Genomic DNA, 22249 nt, shown 5'->3' on the forward strand with positions numbered 1-22249 from the left:
TGCACTGACACTCCAGACTCACTTCACTACAAAATGCATGGCAGTTCAGCTCTTAGTCTCACAATGTAATTTTTCATATATTTGTTATTCATCAGTAACTTTGCTTACATGATCATGGAAATTATTTTGTGCACTAAGTGCAACTTTGCTGTTTTTAGTTAGCCATTTGCCAAGGTCTGTAGGGATGCAAGATTGTGCAGGACACATTTGTTATGCATATTTTCAGATTTTCAAACATCAAATCTGTCTCCTTATGCTCTGTAGTAGACTTGGGAGTGTTTTGATGAGGCCCTTTCAAAGCATAAGTTATAATTTTCTCTGACATGAATTTTCAAGGAAATTTTCCATAGTTTTGATTGTCTTCAGGTTTCTGATGTCCGCATGTCTCTTGATCGTACTGTTTTTGAGATGTTCATTGCATATGTGCTGGGTGTAATTCCTCCTATGTTCAGGCTCTATCCACATTGTAGCTCTGCTTTCCATTGCCCTGTCTGTCTGCTGTGTAGAGCAGGTGATCTGTAACAATAGGGTGCCTGTCCTGAGGTTATGTTAAGAATATTGTGGTATTCTGAGCAACTGTTTAACTTTTTTGTTCGGATTGCAAGCTCGATAGGTAGCTCCTCATATGGTTTTCAAAGTTTGCTTCATGCACTTCCTCCCTTTCCCATCTACCAGTATTCTCCCATGTTGGCTCATTGCAAAATCCAGCTTTGAGCTTCTCGGTGCATGTTCAGCATTTGTGGCTGTGTGTGAACTGTCTACCAATCTATCAAACACAGAGCCCGCGCGACTTTGCTTTGTGCGGGGTATAATGCAGAGATTGGTATCTGTGACTATAAGCCACCTATCCGGCAAAATTGTAGAGATCACCCATTGTGATCAATCATACCAGCAGCAGCCCCTGCCCTCCTTATTAGACACAGCGAGGCATTGGCGGTCAGCTCCCGTGGCTAGTATATGCTCATAACTGCTGCTAGGTAATTGACACAGACTTGTTTAGATCTTACTAGGGAGTAGACTGATAGGTGGATGTTGAGTGGTGGAGGGGAGTAGATGAGGGTGAGAGGCAAGTAGTTGGCAGGGAGGAGCAGGTGCAGGGAGTGCGTTGGCAATGGGTGATGGCCATATTTCACCCTGCAGTGTGGCTAGCCCTACGTGGGATTACGAAGTTCTGAGGTTGGCTTTAATGATCTAATAGGGTTGCAGTGGTCAGTTGTGCGAAGAGAAAAAGAGTGTGAGTTACGTGGCTGGAGAGGCTTACAATACGTACCTCTTAATCTGACGGCTATTGAGAGGGTCTTCTACATTGCCATTATGATCTACTTTGAACTTTCCATTTAGAAACACTGGGCTAGGGAAATACATGAGAAGAGGAGAGGTTGTGCAGGGATAGTGGGTTAATTCCTACTAAAATGGGTGAATAAGTAGACTGGCTCTTGACTCAGTGAGTTAGGAAACTGATTTATCTGGATCTCCAGACCAGTGTACTAGATTGGAACTGTTTAGCTGGATGAGGGTTGGATGGTTGTGGGTCTAGTGAGGTTTTCTATAGGATATCTCACCTTATGTTTAACCACACAAAGCTACTCCAGATCATGACAGGGTATTTAAGAATGAGGCCCACCTTTACTGGGGCTTAAACTTGAATGCTGACTGTAAACCCAGTTTAGTGTTAGGGGCCTCCATTACAAAGTGTCCCCACCTGTAGTGTGTGCATGTGTGTCTCCTCTTCCCAGGTGGTATTACCTTTATGGGCATGTGCTCTACGATTGCCCCAAATATGTCGATGAGATGATGAACGAAGGGAAATTGTGACATCAAAGTAAAATCTTGTAACATATGTACATATCTTTATGTATTAACATGCACAACTTAATAAGGCTTAAATTACCCACATGTCCGATTTCCCTAGTCCATGTTCACACAGATCTCTTCCCCTCCATCACCTGACTCTCATTGTGGCCACTTGGCACTATTAACCATTGTAAAGTAACCTGATAAAGGAGTACTCCGCTTGCCGTTTTTGTATTTTTGCTCAGCATTTCTGACCGTCCTTCCAGCCTCATGAATAAATAAAAACAAATGCAGAAAACTCCAAATAAAAATAGAGGCTGGTGGCAAACCTAGGTTCCAAACTCAAACACTGCAGTCAAAATAAACACCGGACCGCTTTATCCCAATGAATTAGGTGTTAGTAGTTTGGAAAACCAATTTGGTAACAGAATGGCAATTGGAGCATTCGGGTCTGTCTGTTATGTACTTTCCAAACTGGACATGACAGTCAAAAGGAGTCCTTTCTCTGCCCTTGCCCTCGTTACATTGCTTTGATAACCTTGCCGCAATGGAATCAAATAACCTCAAGTCTTCCCTTTAGGGTTTCCTTAAGATGCTGGCCTACTGACTTTAAGATTGGTTGACTTTTAAAGTTGCATTCCACTTCCCGCCACTCTTTCGCTATTCATGTCACCCTGCGTATCTCCACAGCTAGGGACCATCATATGAATTCAACACCAGCATGCGCTTCCCTACTGAATCAACGTATTTGCAGATCACTGAAATCTGTAGTTATAGAGGCAGAGTCATTGCTCCAATAATAGCGATAACCCCTAAACATAAAGGCTATCTCTGGAGATGGAGAAGACATGTCTGTCATAAGGTGCAGGAAGGCTGGCTCACCTCTTTCTTGGAAGGGTCAACATCCTCTGGTAGCTCGTGTTTCTCTTTCTTCAGTAGGAGATGGAGTGGATAGCACTGGTAACTGGTGAGGCTACTGGTGCCGTTGCTCTTGGTTCCAGGGCTTGGGTTAATGGTGGTGCCGTTCAAATCCTGTGTGCAGGGAAGAAAATCAGTTAAACCAGCAGCTGTGGCATTGGTGAAAATCTTGCCCCAAGTCGAGCCTGTCTGCAGTGAATCGTTATGCTGTTGACATCCATATTTTTGTCATTAAGAAAATGCTTTTTGGTGGTGGCTCTGGCATCTGAAATGGTTGCACATAAAAATAGCATTCATAATTTGTATTGTGTTACTAATCAATAATATTTGGTTTATTATATTTAATTGCAAACCACTACTCAACTTAGAGTTTTGGGCTGTGTTTCAATGTCTAAACATTTCTTTAAGCAGGTGAGCAAACCTGTTGAGATTACTTTTAAAACGTTTTTCAAATGCACAAACACCCACTCCACATCATTTAGGTGAATCGTAAAACTTCAAAGAATGCCCACAGTTCCTGGCATACATCAATGGCAGGGCTACAATTGGCAATGGAAAGAACAGGACGTGGAATGGGTCAACGCCTCAAATAATATGCATATTGTCAAGCATTGGAAAGACATTTCTCCAATATGTGTGTGTTTTAGATAATTTCCTGCTTGAGTAATATGTGGCACTAATCTCCAATCGTAACATGAGTTGTATGAGGAAGACCCAACATATGCTTATATGTTGCATCATAATTCCTCTATTACATTAAGTGAAAATATCTTCAAAGAATGCAATTGGTGAAAATACTTCTTTGTCCCCATTTTGGGGGAGGGATGATAAGGTTTGGGAAAGGGCTTTCTAGTTAATATATTCCATAGACCCAGAGCTGGGTGGAAATCTGCCAGGGACCCATTTGAGGGTGGGTACCTTTTGTGGACTCAGGTTGGAGAAATACCTTCTACGGCCACAGTTGGGAGAGGTGGCTGCTTCTTCCAGATGGAAAAGATATATAGCCAAAGGCAACAGATTAGACAGATAACTTCTATGGTGCAGTTGGATACCTAACCATGGCAGTTTCCTCATTCTAGGTGGGAAGATGACTACATGGTCCCTGCTCGCGGAGATAACTTCCTTGAGCCTAACATTGTGGGAGAGCTTTTACATGGTCACAAATGTGTCTAAACTACACGTGGTTGGAGCAGGTGAAGAAAGCTCTTTAATGGGTCCCTCTTTTTTTAGATGTTTTTCATGGTTAATTTTGGAGTCCAGTCTTACATGATCACAGTTAAGGTGATAACCCCATCGCCCCAGTTGATGGGGATGTCACTCATGATTGGATACGGTTTATATTTTTTTGTGATTCCATTCTTTGGTCCGTGCTGGTGGAGATTACATCAATAATGTTCTGTTATACTGATTTATACCGTGCCCCGATGCCATTTGCATGGTCTCCAGGTGCTCATCTGGCTCTAAGAAAAGTGAGTAGGGTTGGTTAGTGAGGGAGAGAGGGATAGCATAGCATTTATGTGCATCTGTTGATGCATGAAGAACCAGAAGGAACTGGTGTCTCTTGTGTGTGAGCTTTCTGGATGTGCTTTGTTATGTACACTGGGCTTGTTGTGTCCGTACGGGAGGCATCCAGTGTCTGAGTTGTTTGTTGTTTGCAGGTATCGGATGTGTAGTATGATTAGAGAGGGGTGTGTGGTTTGTGAGTTCTTTGGTGGGTTGTTTCACTAGCCCTTTGGGCGTGTGTAGTATGTGCGAGGTGTGTGGGTGTGGAGAAGAGAAATGGAGTGTTTAATTGGTTTCAGGTGATCTCTGGGTGTTGAGATTAATTTTATTGTCTGTTCCTCATTCTGTATTGTCCTGTGTTTGCTTTGGTCTTGGTGTATGGTTTGCAGAGTGGCGCGTCTAAACTAAATCTAAACAAATAAATCAGTGTGATTCTAATGTGGCTAAATTCAAAAGCAGTGGGCACCAAATCAATTTAGCTCTACTGTGGCTGAGTTCAAAAGCAGCGATACTAACTCAGTACAATGTGAGTGTGGCTAAATTCAAAAGAAGCCAACGCCAAAGCAGTATGGTTCCAGTGTGGGTAAACCCAAATGCAGTGTTAATTAAAACTACAAATTCTAGTGTGGCTATATTCAAAAGGAATGGATGCCGAATCAGTACAGTTCTAGTGTGGCTAAATTCAAAAGCAGTGTTAACTAAATCAGTATAATTCTAGTGTGGATAAATGAGCGGACGCCAAATCAGTGCAGTACTGCAGCATTAACTAACTTCAAAGTAGCGGAAATGTTAGTACAGATTCTAGTGTGGCTAAGTTCAAAAGGAGCGGATGCCAAATCAGTACAGTTATAGTGTGGTTAAATTCTAAAGCGGTGTTGACAAAATCAGTACAATTCTGATGTGGCTAAATTCAAAAACAGCGGGCTACTGTTCTAGTGTGGTCAATTCAAAGTAGCGGACACCAAGTCTGTACAGTTCTAGAGTGGGTAAATTCAAAAGCAGCGGGTTACAATTCTAGTGTGGCTAAATTCAAAAGTAGTGTTAACTAAATCAGTACAGTTCTAGTGTTGCTAAATTCAAAAGCAGCCTTAGCTAACTCAGTACAATTCCAGTGTGGCTACATTCAAAGTGCTGGTAACCAACTTAGTACAATTCTAGTGTGGCTACATTCAAAGTGCTGGTAACCAACTTAGTACAATTCTAGTGTGGCTACATTCAAAGTGCTGGTAACCAACTTAGTACAATTCTAGTGTGGCTACATTCAAAGTGCTGTAACCAACTTAGTACAATTCTAGTGTGGCTACATTCAAAGTGCTGGTAACCAACTTAATACAATTCTAGTGTGGATACATTCAAAGTGCTGGTAACCAACTTAGTACAATTCTAGTGTGGCTAAATCCAAAAGGAGCTGAATGCCAAATCAGTACAGTTCAAGTGTGGGTAAATTCTAAAACGGTGTTAACTAAATCAGTACAATTCTGGTGGTGTGTCTGAATTCAAAAGCAGCGGGGTACAGTTCATTGTGTGGTTCAATTCAAAGCAGCGGATGCCAAATGAGTACAGCTCTAGAGTGTCTAAATTCAAAAGCCACGGGTTGCAATTCTAGTGCGGCTGAATTCAAAAGCAAATGTGTTGAAACCACACAATGGCTAGATTCAAAGTGGATAAGATTCACAACAGCAGGACTCAAAAGGTTGCAAAACTCACAGTAACAAAATTCAAATGTGGAGAAACTTCACAGTTAATTCAGATGTAGTGAAAACTCACAGTGATACACTTCAGATGGGGCGGAACCTTACAGTAGCAATATTCAAATGTGGTGGAGCCCCCCCCAAAGCAGAATTCAAATGTGGTGAAACTCCACACTAGCAACATTCAAATGTAATGAAAACGTACATTATTAAAATAAAAATGTGGTGAAACCTCACAGTGATAAGATTCAAATGTGGAACCTCACAATAGCAATATTTAAAAGTGGTGGAGCCCCCTAGTAGCAGAATTCAAATGTGGCGAAACCCCACAGTAGCAACATTCAAATGTGGTGAAACCTTACAGTACCAAAATTCAAATGTGGTGAAACCTCACACTGACACGATTCAAATGTGGTGAAACCGCACAATAGCAGCAAGATTCAAATGTGGTGAAACCGCACAATGGCAGCAAGATTCAAATGTGGTGAAACCGCACAATAGCAGCAAGATTCAAATGTGGTGAAACCGCACAATGGCAGCAAGATTCAAATGTGGTGAAACCGCACAATAGCAGCAAGATTCAAATGTGGTGAAAGAGAGCACATTTCCACCATGTGACATGCTCCTTACCCAGAAGATCAGACATTTCTCGTGTGTTCTTGCTGCTACAGTATGATTTCTGTCAGGGCATCATAAAAAAATAGAAACACTTTACGATCGATTAAAATGTGTGTATGGCACTTGTGAAAATTGCAGGATCCAAAGCTTTGGCAAAATGTTAGCATGGCCACTAGCACTTCCTACTTCCCCTTCAGTGCTCCCACAGCAACGCTGCTCTAGTGGACCACCTCTGGCACCTCACCTTTAGATGTTAAAGGTACCTGACCACTGAGAACAGTTTTGTGACCATGATGTCAAGTCCCTTTGGACAACAGCTGGTTTAGGATTATCAACATGGGTCGGATGAAAATACTTCTCTGTTTACTCTCGACCATTGCCACGCACACATGATTAATCCATTAAGGCCCCAATGGGAAGTTTCTCAGTTTCGATAATAAACAGTCAAACACATATTTACTGAAGCATAACTCACCGATGTGATCCTGTTGATGACTGCAGCATCTCCAAGTTCCATTTTCAACTGTTCGTAACTTTTTCCTCCCTGGGAAGAAGACACCAGTGGAAAGGGGGTTGAAATGGGGCAGCAAATCATGCTCAGAAATGTTCTTTGCATTTCATAATCCTCAGCTCTAGCCTTTCGAACTAGGGACATTTCTGACCCCTTTTGTTACGTTCTCTGCTCCATCGGCCTGCCCAACAACAGCAACATACTGCGTGCTCCCTAGTTTGAATTGTAATGAAAGCAGGTCGAGAGCTTGGAGCATGGTGGTGGTGATGCTGCTGGCATTCGTTTCCAAATGACCTTGTACTTGGGTGCGGCCTTCCTGGGAGACTTTCATGGTGTTGTGCTGCATCTGGTGACCGCATAGCACATTTTTAAGATTAAATGAATGTGGAAAAAGGTCCATTCCAAGGAACTTCTGGGTGAATGTGCTTTTTACAAATAAACCTTTATGTGTGCATGCATGTGTGGATACTTGTACAGATGCCCAGCATAGACATAGCCATTTTCATGCACTGGTTCACGTGGTAAACATTTCGAAAATCAAATCAGCCAAACTCAAGAATTTCACTTTTTGAAAATCCAAAAATGTCGAGAATAACACGTTTCTGGATTACGAATGCATCCCGTACATTGATCACCAACAACACGCTCAGAATAAACACAAGCACCAACAATCTTCTGATAATACAAGTGAGCACAATAGGCACAGACAGCATGGAATTACATACACCCCTAAACACACACACAGCACACTGATAAATATACACCCCACATAATATGTATATACCACATACCACACAGCCATACACTCATTCGTCAAGCCATTCCGCACTAACACAATTATCACCCTAATTATTGTAACCATGTCCCATACCTAATCTTTTGGGGCGACAGTGTGGTGTCCAAAGGGCCCAGCAGCCTCCACGAGCTAGTAGATCCTGGATCCGGAGGGCATAGATGGGAGATTCACAGACCACCCCAACTTGGTGCCTGTAGGGGTCAGTCACAGGAGCACCTACACCGCACTCACTCCTACTGTCCCTCAGGTCTAGCAAAGGGGCATTTACAGGCACACTTGCACCACACCTGTCTGACAGACCCCCACGACCAAGAGGGAGAAACCGGGGAGTTGAAGAACCTTGAAGATATCACTTCCCATCAGGTTGGCCTGCTTAGAGGGCAATTTAACTCCCTAGCGAACCCAAACATTCAGCACAGGGAGTAAAGCAATCCCCTTTAAGGAAACTCACTTCCGCACCATTGCTAAAAGAAACATCTCCTTTTCTAATTGTATTTTTCCAGAGCAGGGAGGCCCAGAGGATAAAAAACATGTGTTGTATGCGAACAAAGGACAATAAACTAAATCCCTTCTCCCACACATGGGAATGTCATAAGAGTTACAAAGTTAACACTCTCCCACGACAAAAACGTTGTAAATGTACCAGACAGTTTAACAGGCTTTTTAGAGGGTTTTCTGGCTTGTAATTCACATGCTGGGCAAGCCGAGAGCCCAGAGTAAAGTAGTTAAAGGTACAAAAGCTTCTTGGGGTGAAGGAATCCTACAATTCACCCAGGCCAGTACTAAAATCCAAAATGGTTGCAGGGCTTGAAATAAGCTTAGGCTAACCCTTTCCGCCCACATGACTGTGGCGCTGCCCCTTTTACAGGGACGCGCACGCGGCGGTGTGACGTTGCACGCCGCCGCGTGCAGCATAAATAAAGGGGGCGTTCCCGGACGCGGGCAGAGCGTCCGGGAAGGCCGAACCGCAAGGACATGTGTGTGTGTCGTCCTTGTGGAGTTGGGGGCTTACGGGCATCGCATGGGGGGTCTGGACAAACCCCCAACAGTGGCGACGGGTGGATGATGATGCCTGGGCCTGGCGGGGACGAAGTTGAATAATTTTTCCCTGAAACGGAATCAACGGACATTTCGTTTCGTGCCGTGGCCGTGCATCGCACACGCGGCTGGCGGCCATTTTGTCAATGAGGCCGTGGAACTTCACTGAGCTCCGGTTTAGGCGGTGAGTGGCATCCAGGCCTAATGTTTGGACACACTGCTAGCAGGCAGTTATACCTGCATGCCCATGCCCGATTTCTGATTTTTCTTCAAGATTTGGGTCTCCTACGTCGAGTGTAAGCAAGGAGAGGGGCTATAATGGCTGGGCTTGCATAGCCCAGCTCTCTTTCTTTGGCTCAATTTTTGGGACTCCTACACCCACTGGGGCTACTGCAGCTGGGGTCAAGGTGCTTCTTCATCCCCATTTTTCATCAGGCTGCTGATGCTTCTTTCTTCATCCTCTTCATCATCAGTGAGGAGTGCTGCATTGGTGGACCCTCCATTCTGGTTTATTCTTCTGGTTCTTCTTCAGGTCCAGTTGCTGTGTGGGTGCAGTAGGCGGCCTGGAGCCAGAGGCATTGCACCATCGTCATACTCCCCCAGGTTGGACTTTTCATTTTCCTGGGTGGGGCATCAGAACTGTGCTGTGGTGGTGGACGATTGAGTTGCGGCCCCCAAAGTCCAAGGTGGGGGTGCCTGTGCGCTCAGGCCCATGAGTGACTCTGAAGACCAAGACGGCGGACAAGCAGCGGCTCAACAAGTTCCCCTAGCTCCAGCAAGGGGTCAAGTCCCTGTGCCTCCGGTGCAGCCACAGATAGCAGCTCCACAGCAACTCCCTCAAGTCCAAGCAGGTGGGCAAGCTCCTTTGCCTCAGGCGCCGCTGGCGGTGCAGCAGATTGCTCAGCAAGGGCCTCTCATCATGGCCCAGGCACGTGCCCAGGCGGCCCTACAGCCCATTCCTGAGTTCGATGTATCGGGCCCGCCATCCAGCATTGGGCCCAGATGGAAGAGGTGGGTCGACCGCCTCGACATGTATTTTAGAGCTGCACAAGTGACAGATGATGACAGCAGGCTAGCAACTATGCTGTATTCGGCGGGGCCTTCGGTCCAAGAGATTTTTGAGGCGCTTCCACCAGGAGATGGCTCCTATGACACAGCCAAGACTGCCCTCCAGGCTCATTTTCTGCCTCTCGCCAACTCGGACTATGAAAGGTTTGTGATGCTGTCGGCGAAACAAAAGGAAGATTAGAAGCTAGATACCTTTTATGGACGCCTGCGTCGCCTCTCGCTGGCATGTGCCTGGGGAGATGCAGAGGACATGATACGAACTATGCTGATCCGGCGTGCTCCTCGGGCAAACTCAGAAGACAGGTCCTGAGAGAGCCGGGACTCACTCTCCCCCTCATCCTTGAGCTGGGCCGGTGCCATGAGGTGGCGGAGGCTCGAGCAGCCAGGGTGGAGGCGGGGTCCCGCTCAGTCAAGTCTGAGGAGGTGTGTGCCATGTGGCGAGGTGGCAGAGAAGTCAGAAGACCGGGGGCAGGCCCCCGTGACAGAGCAGGAAGAGTGGGTGAATCCTGCCGGAAGTGTGGATATGATCTTCCTCACCCAACTGAGTGTCCGGCGGCGGGGAGGACATGTGGTAGGTGCGGACTGCCTGACCATTTCTCGAGGGTGTGCAAGGCAGCCCTGCCCGTAATGGTGCCGAGAGGCCCGGCCCGGTCCGGGTTCCAGCGCCAAAGCCGCCCCGCCAAATGTAGCTCAGGTGGACCAGGGCGAGGAGGATGCCCAAGTAGAGGAGGCAGAGGAGGAAGAGGAAGAGAACGTTTTCTTTGTGTCCAGCATGGGAATCCTGAAAGGAAAGAACCAGAGACAACCGAGGTGTGTGGTGGAGGTCAACAACTCGCCAGTCCCGGTCCTGGTAGATACGGGGGCATCGGTCAATGTGATGGCCCGGGGACATTATGATGCCATGGACTCGCCCCCCAAGCTACTACCACCGAAGGCTCGCATATTTGTGTTTGGGGGACTGGAGCTGATCCCACTGGATGGGGCTTTTGTGGCGAAGGTGGAGCACAAGGGCTCGCAGATCAAAGCCCGATTCTACGTGACGCCAGTAAGCAATAACACTCTGCTGAGCTGTGCCGCTGCTGAGGATCTTGGAATTGTCAGCTTCGCGTACTCGGTATACCTCAAGGACATCACAACCTGCTCGAGAAGTATGCCGCTCTCTTCAACGGAATTGGGCGGATGACCGGCAACCCCGTGAGGTTGCATATTGATGACTCTGTGCAGCCCATCGCCCTGAAACACCACAGGGTGCCAGTCCATCTCCGTGAACAGGTGGACAAGGAACTGGACAACCTGGTGGACCTCTACATCATTGAGAAAGTAGAGTGCCTGACCCCCTGGGTATCCCCAATTGTCGTGGCTAGGAAGCCTAAGCAACCTGACTTTGTCCGCATCTGTGTAGATATGAGGCTGCCGAACAAAGCCATCAAGAGGGAGAGGCATTTTACCCCTACTATTGATGACATTATTGCGGAAGTGCAGGGGGCTCGTTTCTTTTCCAAGCTGGACCTCCGGGCAGGCTACCATCAGGTGGTCCTCCATCCTGAATCGAGGTACATCACCACATTCACCACCCACCGGGGACTATACCGCTACAAAAGACTGAGCTTCGGTGTGTCCTCGGCAGCGGAGGTCTTTCAGAATATAATCAGAGGCGCCCTTGCAGATCTGGAGGGCGTACTAAACATCAGTGATGATATCTTGGTGTTTGCAAGGACGGAGGTGGATCATCTGAGGAAGCTGGCAAAGACGTTCGAGAGACTACAGTCACTGGGACTCACCCTTCACAGGGATAAGTGCGAATTCCTGCACCCCTCCATTGAGTTCTTCGGATTCGTATTCAAAGAGGGAGCGGTATCGCCGGACCCCAAGAAGGTTCAGGACATTAAGAAGGCGCAGCCACCCGAGTCAGTGTCTGATGTCAGGAGCTTCCTTGGTATGGTCACTTACTGTGGGCGGTTCATTCAAAACCTTGCCTCCAGATCCGAGCCTCTCAGGGCACTTCCAAAAAAGGAATCCACCTGGCACTGGGGCCCGCTTGAACAGGCGGCGTTTGAGGACATCAAGGGTGCGCTGGCGGCTGAGGACACAATGGCGTTTTTCGATCCTGCGTTGCCATCGGAGATCATCGTGGATGCCAGTATGTTTGGCCTGGGTGCCGTACTGACTCAGATAGATCGTGACGGGGGTGTCCGGCCAGTGGCATATGCCAGCAAGGCGCTGTCCGAGACTGAGCAAAGGTATTCCCAGATTGAGCGCGAGGCACTGGCGGTTCTCTGGGGCTGCAGGCACTTCCAGCTCTATGTCCTGGGGCGGCCGGTGACGGTTGTGACTGACCACAAGCCCCTGCTTCCCATTTTGGCAGGGTCATCATCGAAGCCACCGGCGAGGATCGAGAAGTGGATACCCGCCCTTCTGGAGTATGGAGTCACCTTGGTGTACAGACCTGGGGCCAACAACGCAGCAGACTGTCTCTCCCGGCACCGGTGAGTGCGTGGGGGAGTGGAATATGACACCTGTTCGGAGAAGGCTGACGATCATGTCCGAATGGTGGTGGAGGCGGCCACTCCCAACGCCATGCCCCTGGCGGAGCTAGAAGCGGCAGCTGCCGAAGATGAATGCTTTCGAATCCTAAAGCAGTCCATGCAACAGGGGTCGTGGAAGTCAGTGCTAGAATCTTTGGCAGGGCGGACCCAGGAAGCCAAGACCGGACTGGAGCAGCTGTGGGAGGTCAGGGAGGAACTGTCATTCTCGGCATCGGTCCTGCTGCTCCGAGGTGACCGGATAGTGGTCCCCCAGTCGAAGGTGAAGGAAGTGATCAGTCTAGCTCACCATGGACACCAGGGCGCTGCGAAGACCAAGGCCAGGCTGCGACTGAAGGTTTGTTTCCCGGAACTCGAGCGGAAAGTTGACGACTTCGTAGCGGCCTGTGTGTGGTGTCAAGCGGCATCCCCATTACAGAGGGAACCTGCCATTGAGGCGATGCCCCGGGGCACACGACCTTGGGAAGAGGTCCATGCGGACTTTGGATCGACGACCATGGGCACCCACTTCCTGGTAATGGTCGACGAGTACTCGAAATATCCGGAAGTGGAGTTTGTGGAGTCTGTGGCGTTCGAACATGTGGTGGTCGGCGTGGAGAAAATGGTTGTGGCCCATGGGTTCCCCCACATGCTGTGCTCCGATAACGGGGCGCCCTTCCAGAGTGAAAGGTTCTCGGAGCTGATGGAGAGCTGTGGAGTGCGACACCGGAAGATAACCCTGTTGTGGCCCAGGGCAAATGGAGAGGCGGAAAGGCTAATGCGGACACTCAACAAGACCTTCAGGATCGCCCAAGGACAGGGACAGTCCCTCCAGAGAGCTCTTTATCAGTTTCTGCGGGTGTACCGCACCACCCGCATGCTTCCACGGGCGTGGCTCCGGCGGAGGCGTTGTTCAGGCACTGCCCGATGGGTCTGCTTCCTGAGGTTGGGCAGAAGGAGCCGGGGGTGATTGACAACCAACAGGTCGAGGCAGACCGGCAGGTGAGGATCGAGCAAGAGAACTTGCGAAGGGGGCTTCGCCCGCAGCGGCTGGAGCCCGGGGACGAAGTGCTCATCCGCAATCATCACCCCCACGGGAAACTCTCCCTCCCCTATGAGCCGGAGCCATTGGACGTTGTGGCCGTCAAGGGGTCTATGGTAACTGCCTCTGACGGAAGGTCTGCCATCACCAGGAATGTCAGTTTCTTTAAGAAGCTGGGGATCCCAGAACTGAACCCCCTCTGGAACATGACTTGGTGGAGATACCGGACGATGGAGGAGGCCCTCCCAGCACGCCCGAATCCCCTGTCCGGGGGGCGTCGTCGGAAAGACTACCTGTGCCGGAGGTAATCGGGAGGTACCCCCAGAGGGCTGGGCGAAGGAAACCCGCTTACCTCAGCGATTACGTGCTGGGACAATTGTTGGATCAACCTGAGTCCGGGAAGTGTTGAGTAAGGGGACCCGGGTGGTTGATAATAAAGGGGCCAGTGGGGAAACTGTATTCATCGGTTATGTTAATAATTTTGTGTGGTTTGCAGTGTGTATTATTCTAGTATTTTGTGTGTCCTCCCAAAAAAGGAGGAGTGTGGCGCTGCCCCTTTCACAGGGACGCGCACGTGGCGGCGTGACGTTGCACGCCGCCGCGTGCAGCATAAATAAAGGGGGCGTTCCCGGACGCGGGCAGAGCGACCGGGAAGCCCGAACAGCAAGGACGTGTGTGTCGTCCTTGTGGAGTTGGGGGCTTACGGGCATCGCATGGGGGGTCTGGACAAACCCCCAACAATGACTAAGTACATTACCCAATCACAAAACGGCCCAGCCCACACAGCCAATACTCTTAAGCACTACCCAATGGTATGGGAGTCCAATCTACATAAAGCAGCCGATTCAGTCTGGCAGTTTGGGGCCCTGGAGAGGGAGCTGGAGGAAGGTGTTTGGAGGAGGTTGGCGAACTCGAGGTGTATTAGAAGACCTGGAGGAGAGAGTTGGAGGCGAATGGAGAGAGGATTAAGGAGGTTGGAGGAGGAGTTGATGACATATAGAGAGAGAGAGCTAGATTAAGATAGATGGACACAGCAAAGATGAGAGAGAGTGAGAGAGAGAAAGAGAGAGACAGAGAGAGAGAAAGAGAGAGAGAGAGTGAGCGAGAGAGAGAGAGTGAGAGAGAGAGAGAGAGAGAGAGAGTGAGCGAGAGAGAGAGAGAGAGATAATGTGAGAGATTCCACGTATCCCCCCTTTTGGGTTCCTTTGGGTGTTGTTTCAGATGGTAGCTGGAAGACACTGGAAACATTGCCTTTGCAGAAAGGAAGTGACATTTATTTTTACTAAGCATAAGCGCACTTCTAGAGGCAGCCACTCCTCACTTTAGTCAACCTCACCATATCTTTTTGTTTTCCTACAATAACACCCAATTACATTTTGCATTTTGTTCACTTTCCCCTGCATTGTATATCGATTGGTGCACTGAGACAAGATGAATATGCCCCTAAAGTACTGACCAAACACATCTTAGGACAATGCGCACATATAATACGTACATAACATGCAAACAGTATGAAAACATGCAAAGTGCACGAACATTATGTTCTGATTGCACGCAAGCATGAATCGCATGCTCGGAACATGCATACTCGCAATACATGTAAACACAATATGTACCAAAAATATGAATGTGTATTTTTCTTTGGCCAGGATACTTGTTATGGCCTTTGAACTCCTGTGCTATCTTTTTCATCCTTGTAAACCTGTAGACCTCTGCCCGGTGTCCATCCTGTTTATAGTGCTTTGGGTGATTGCGTCCACCTGTCCTGTTGGCACACGGTGACACCAGATACAACGCATGAAGGGTGAGCTTCTCCTCCCCAAGGATGGATCAGATATACATGTTTCAGCATCAGCCTTATATTCCAAACTCATTAATGAGAGACCCATACTCGACTAAGTGATTACACAAGAAATATGTATTCACTGAATTTGACCAATCTGGTTATACTTTTAATAACAAGCTTAGCCCTATGCCTTCTCATCAAAAGTCTTTCTTGGGGGAGATCCACGTTATCGGGCAGCACTCATGCGGAGGCGGGGAGGGCGCTTTCAGTGTCAGGTTGGGATATGCTTCCTACTCTAGAGGAAAGGACCTCTGTGTGAAGTCCACACGGACTAGTTTAATCTTAGTGTAGACTCAGCTGGGATTGCAATCCCGCACAGCGTGGCATTAAGAAAAGACACTGCCGGAATTGCATCCCTGTGGGGAGATTAGAGCAGACAGGTCTTCAAATGAGAGTGGACTGTTTTTTTTTTTATCGCATACTATACGTGGGGGGTCGGGGGGGGGGGTGGTTAATCACCGATTCATTCACATCCCCTATCGAATAGATTTACAGAGGTCCCTTTTACGAGCTGTGGACCGACAGTTAGTCTTTTAATATTAATTCATCAGTTCTATATAATCCCCTATGTCCCATGGGTGGCAGTGTCTCGTTAAGGCCTCCAACCGGGCCAACCCTGGGCAGCCCGTCTATGGAAGTCTGGTCCGTGACATTAAATGACTGAAGAGTTGTAGTTTGCGGTAGGGAACCCTTCCCTGCTCTGAAAGTGCGAGACCCAGAGCTCTCCATAAGGCGGGAGGGGGAGTGCCCTGTCACAGATGCAGGAAATCTCTTCAAGGAAACATCTCTGAAAGGATGTTCTCTTGATCTGGACTCACAACTGCTTTATGCCTCCAGATTGCCGATATTTGCATTGAATGAACTCTATGCTATTATTTTTATTTTTTTAAATTTTTATACTTTGTCACCTTTCATTCACTGATTTGTTCTGGATATTATTTCAGATTGCTTGGTTAAGGGAAGGATATCGTTTATTTAGTGCTCTTCTGACATTTACAAACACCATGCTCGCTACAGCTCTATATCAGAGTGCTTTTAATGCCCCAGTAACAGTTATGGATTTCACATCCCATAATGCTTTGTGTTGCACTGGTGCAATTTGTGTCATTAGCAGACAACACATGCATTAATGAGTTATGAAGAAACAAAGTTTTTGGATATCTGCTTTATGCTTCCAGATTTCCCCATTAGCACCCTGGTAGGCGGTGACAGCCAATTAGGTGGCTTGGAACGCGGGCTTGAACTGAAGCTCACGTTCCATGCCGCCAGAGGGCCGGCTCCCCTGCCGCCATCTGCCTCCCACCCTCTGTACCCCTTTTTTTTTTTTTCCATCCACCTACTTAACTTATTTCGGTGGAGCCAGGTGCCGCGGCCGCATCCGCTCCTTCCCCTTGCCTCCCGCAGGCTGCTATGGAAAGGGAAGAGGGGCTCTGTACAGGCCCATATTTTGCTTAACATACAAGTGTCTCTTTCAATCTAAGAGACCTAATTTCCCGTCAATTCGGATTAAGTTTTCCCATCCTAATTGAACTCTCAAATCTGCCCATACTTATCATCTCACAACTTCCGCCTTTCAGCTGATACCTGCCGCTGGCAAAGCTATGGTAGGCTAAAGCCCTCTTATCTGGAATGAGTCACCAATCCCACTTCCATCTTAATTAAACCATACCGTCTTTGAAAACATAAAAATCATGTTTCTTTGATTTCTGGGCAGCTGTATAACACTACTCCAAGTTTTTATCTTCTGTGCTATACAAAACCCCTAAACATGACCATATTCTATTAATCTCAGGACATTTGCCAGGGTGGCATCACACCCCCACCTTCAAGAACAGGCAAGGCTGCTCATGTACCTGTTCTACCAGGTGTTTGCTCGTTAAATGGCATCATGCCTTGACAGAAACAGAAACTTATGTGCACCGTTGCAGTCCCAGAGAAATCCTTACCCTCACTGCGGAGGGCCACTTCACAATCTACATCTTTCCTCTTTATTCTCCTAGATACAACTAAAACCTCTTCCTTTCTATCCCCTCTCCCTTTCCTCCCTCCTCCCGCCGTCCTCGCGCACTTTCCTACCCCCTTCCCTCATGCACTTCAGTCTGTCCCTCTTAAAGGGCTCCTGCTTCTTTTCAGCCCCAACCCCCCATTGCTTATCAGTTATGGTTGCAGTCTACATTTGTTCCATGAGGCATGTAGGTCTCTGCGTCATTCGTTGTGGGTGGCCAGGTGATTCACGGGTCTCTCCCTCCTGCTCTCTTTACCGATGGATCCCCGATCTCTTCCATTTTCACCTCTCCTCCTATTGTTTCCTCCTTGGCTCCCTCAGGCTATTCTTGGTTTAACTTGCAGAAGAACAAGGCATTTCGGGTTATCATTGGTCCTTTCACTTCGGTCAGCAGAAGTGGTTCTGGTGCGTATCGTCGGTCGGTCTTCCTTTGCTACCTTTGCTTGACCAGTACGACAGTACGACATCGCCGACTGGGAGCTGATGTTCTTTTGCTCTCTTTTTCCGGTCTGCCCACTCCTTCACCTACTTCTTCGTTTTGGCGTCTCTTTCCCTGATCTCTGAGTCTTCTTCTGGCGTCTAGTCTTCCAGCTGCAGGAGCCGAATCCTTGGCTTGTATTTGATCATCAGTTCCAAGGGCGTCCATCCAGAGGCTTTGTGGGGTGTGTTTCAGTTACTCTGTAGCATCTGACAGAAGGCTTTGGGCAGCGGCATTTGGTCCGTGGTTGCTTTCTGGCGTGTCCTTTTGATGGTGGCCATAAAACGTTCCACCATGTCGTTGGCTTGCGGCCACAGCAGGTTGATGCTCAGGTGGTTGGCGAATCTGTGGAAGTTTTGACCCTGGAAGAGTGGCCTGTTGTCGGTTTGCAGTGTTGAGGACCCCCCACTCAATGAATAGTTCATTGATCACTACCACAACATGTTGAAATGCTGTAGACGGCATGTGCTTTATGAGTGGGAAGCGTGAATATTCCTCCACTATGACTAGGAGGTGCCCACCTTCCTTGAGAGGGCCATAGAAATCCATTGCTACTATTTTCCACTGTCCCTCCGGTAGCAGTACTGGTTGGAGTGGGCATGGGGGGCTGCTTGCCACCGACTTCTGATATGGTATGCAGTGCATTAGCGTGTCCTCTATGATGGTATCCATGTATGGGAACTATACTTGATTCCTCAGTATCTTTTTTGTGTTTGCAACTCCCGGTTGGCCCTCGTGTGCAATGATCACTAGCGCTTTCGACAGGCTCTTGGGAGCCACCAGGTGGTTTCCCCGCAGGAGTGTTCCTTGGTCCTTTGTGGCGAGCTTGTTCTGGATTTTTGCGATCCTCTGGAGATCTCGTTTGTCCACCTCCCTGTTCACAAAATGATCCATGTGAAGGTGCCTCCATTTGTTGGAGTTCGTCAGGTGCACCACCGCTTGGATTGTGGGGTCCGCTCTGCTCCTGTCTGCAGAAAATAACCCGCTCGTGATGGTGGGGGCGAGGGCATTCAGTGACAAGTATTCTATGTAGGCTTGACCTTCCTTCCCCATAGCTTCGTCTGCGTTTCCATCTGGGTGTTGGGATAGGTAGTCACCCCCCTGTTTGTGGACAATGCAGTAGTCATATTCTTGCAATATAATACCCCATCGTTCAATGCATGGGGGCATTTTGGTCTTGGGGTTCCCAAAGCGGGAGAGCAACGCATGATGGTCTGTGATGAATATGAATTCCCTGCCAATGATGAAGTGGTGGAATTTCTCATACGCCCGGACCGCTGCCAGGATCTCCCTTTCGGCCTGGGAGTATGCTTGTTCAATAGTCGACAACGCCCTGCTGGCGTAAGCCACGATCTCTGTTTTGCTGTGGTTGTCTGGATAAATTTGGGCTATTATGCTGCCTAGGCCCACCAGGCTGGCGTCAATGGTAAGTTCCGTAACCCACTCCAGGTTAAAGTATGCTAGTTGTCGGTTGTTGGCTAGTTCCTGCTATATGCTGTGGAACACATCTTGGCAGTGCTTGTCCCAATGGAAGGGAGCATCTTTTTGAGAAGTTTCTGGAGAGGGTTCGTGAGGGTGGCATCTCCCAGGAATTATCACAGTTCAGCGACATCGTCAAGGGCCCCAAGATTGATGATGGCACTTATCTTCTCGGGGTCAGCCATGATTCCACGCTTGAAGAATATGTGCCCAAAGAAATGCAGGTTCTGTTTGTTAATGGCACACTTGGGTCCATTGAGGGCGAGGTCAGCTTTGTGAAGTATGTCGCACACCGGTTTCAGTGCTGCGTCATGTTGCTGTTGTGTGATCCCAAATACTAAGATATCGTCGCTATAGTTCAGCGCATTTGGAATAGGGGATATTAACCTTCGGATAGTTTCTTGAAATATCTCTGCTGCCGACGATATCCCAAAGTTGAGCCACTTGTAGCGAAATAGCCCTTTGTGCGTTGTAAAAGTGGGGATTGGTCTCGAGGCGGGGATAATGACCAGCTGGTGATATCCTTGGTTGAGATCTAATTTGGAGAACTGGGTGGCCTGATTGAGTCCCACCAGCATGTCTTCAATGTTGGGCCCCGGGTGTCTCTCCCTCTGTTGGTTCACCTCTTTTCTCTCTGATCGGCCCTCCCAGGTGGAACTTGGGTCCTTTCTCTCCTCTATTACTCTCTCTACTTGTGGTGTCCCCCAGGGATCTAACCTATCCCCCTGGTTTTTCAAAATCTACATGGACCTCTTGGCCCACAGGATCTCTACCGTTACCTCTAACTTTCAGTGTTATGCAGATGACACGCAGCTCTCTTTCAGGCTACCCCCGGCCTCCTCCTCCTCGCTCATTCCTGACTGTCTATCTGCAGGTCAGTCTTGGTTTGCTGCTAACGATCTTTGCCTGAATGCCAGTAAGATCGTACTCATTGGGACCCCTGCTCCTGCTTTCCCACTCTCACACTGGCCGACATCCCTAGGCCCTGCACCCTCACCTTCCAATGAGGCAAACAATCTAGGGGTCATCTCTCCTTCTCCCCTCACCTCTCAGACATCTCCAAAAAGTCCCACTAGCAACTGCACCTTCTGAGAGGTATTCAGCCTTTTCTCACTTTCCCCCAGAGACTCACCACCTTGCAATCCCTAGTTCTCTCTAGGATGGACTATTGCAACAGTCTCTTTCTCAATCTTCCTACCTCTGCTCTCTGTCCTCTACAACTCATCCAGAACAGAACTGCAAGATTTATCCTTGGCCTCATGCCCAGGGAGCACATCTCTCTGGTGCTGAAATCCCTCCACTGGCTCCCTGTGGCTGCAAGGATCAAGTTCAAGACCCTATGCATAATCCACAAGGCTTTTTAGGGCCGGGGCCTGCACTATATACAACGCTCTCTTCTTAAATACTCACCCTCTAGAGTCCTCCACTCGTCATCCACCAACTCTCTGCAGGTGAGCTACTTTCACAAACAGAGATTTGGGAGTAGATCTCTATCCTCTGCAGGTGCCCCCCTTTGGAACAGCCTCCCTGCCTCTCTCTATCTTGAGCCGAAGCACCTTAAGTTCTGTAAACTCCTCAAGACCTTCCTCTTCTCTTCCTCCTTCTCTCACCCTCTCAACCTACTAAACTCTGTTCATTTTCTCTCCTCCCTAACTCTATTCAGTTTTGCTGACTGGTTTCCTGGTTCACCTTCAGAGCCTTAAAGGTCCCAGGCTCCCCGCCAGTCTTTTGACTTGCCTCCGGGCCACTGCACTATGTTCAGCATTTCTGCACTTTCAGATCATGATCCATGAGCGGGGCAACCTCTCTGCACTTAACCCAGGGCCCTGCTGGACTGGACTCATTTGTTCCCCATACGCCCCCCTTCCTCGCACCTCCATCTTTACGCATGCATGAGCTAAATATACCAGGGCTAGCTAGTTTGTCTGTCCTGCCGTTTACATGTAATTATAATGAATCCAAAATAACTAATACCATAATAACGAATACCATAATGACGAAATCCCAAATAAATTCCTTTATTGTTGTTTTTGGGGGTTTCTGTCCCAGAACTCCCCCATTGTTTTTTCTTAATACCTTTCCCCCACTCCCAAAACCACTATCCCCCCTCCTAACCCCATTTTTAGTTTTTTTCTGAATTCAATATTTTGGAACTTGTTATTTTAGGTTTGTTATAATGGTATTAGTTATTTTGATATTCATGATAATCACTGCATGCCGTCCTGTCCCCCCCCTTTGTGTCCCTTTTCCCTAGCTTGGTCGCTACAGTAACACTTCATGCACTTGCACCAGGTGAAATGCCGCCAGGCCGAGTATGCTAGTTTTTCTGTCAATCACTCAGAAACTTCAAGGCCTAAGAGTGATTACTGTATTTCCTTGTTCCCTTCCCACCTTGAAGTGCTTTGAAGTACTCCACCTGTGTATAAGTGCTGTATAAATGAACAATAAAATAAGTAAAAATAAATAAATTAGTGTCATGATGTTCCCTTAAATAGGTTACCTTGCACTCCAGTACTAGAGGAAGTGTGATGAGTCGGCACTCCTCACAGCCCCCAACTCCCATTTTTCTTTTTTTAAGCAATTACAGTATTTCAAAGTCACCTACTTGAGCAGAGGTGTGACCAACCAGTAATGAACTGCACTTACTCAAAACATCTTTTGCCGTTGGTTCAGCCTGACGGACTCTGAAATGACCTCAGGCGTTATGGGTCTATTAGCTTGAGTAAAGTGAGCTCAAAGACATCCCAGGAGTGGATGCATTTTGGGCAGGAAGTGTGTGGAAATAGCTGGCCACAGGGATCAGCATGGCCTTAAGTAGTCAATGGACTGCAAGCTCAAATGGGCACAGATGTCCCATGGAGGCAGATGGGGCAACTCGGCCCTGCCCATGTTCCTCGCATTTGATGTATTCACTAAAACAATTTCAGAGAATCAGGAAGA

At 48.0% G+C, this 22249-nt stretch overlaps 1 protein-coding gene across 4 annotated transcripts in view; it reads right to left on the reverse strand.

Moving 5' to 3' along the window:
• The window catches only part of AVIL (advillin), a 289148-nt gene that overhangs the window by 10221 nt on the left and 256678 nt on the right, over window positions 1–22249 (reverse strand). For all 4 annotated transcript variants that reach the window (XM_069653359.1, XM_069653362.1, XM_069653361.1 and 1 more), the window contains 2 exons: window positions 7000–7068; window positions 2677–2826 (listed from right to left, as the gene is read on the reverse strand). In XM_069653359.1, the coding sequence (XP_069509460.1) occupies window positions 2677–2826; window positions 7000–7068 (219 nt within the window). The remainder of the gene's footprint in view (window positions 1–2676; window positions 2827–6999; window positions 7069–22249) is intronic.

The sequence above is a fragment of the Ambystoma mexicanum genome, chromosome 3q (genome assembly GCF_040938575.1).
Source record: "Ambystoma mexicanum isolate Mex_15411 chromosome 3q, UKY_AmexF1_1, whole genome shotgun sequence".
Lineage (NCBI taxonomy): Eukaryota > Metazoa > Chordata > Amphibia > Caudata > Ambystomatidae > Ambystoma > Ambystoma mexicanum.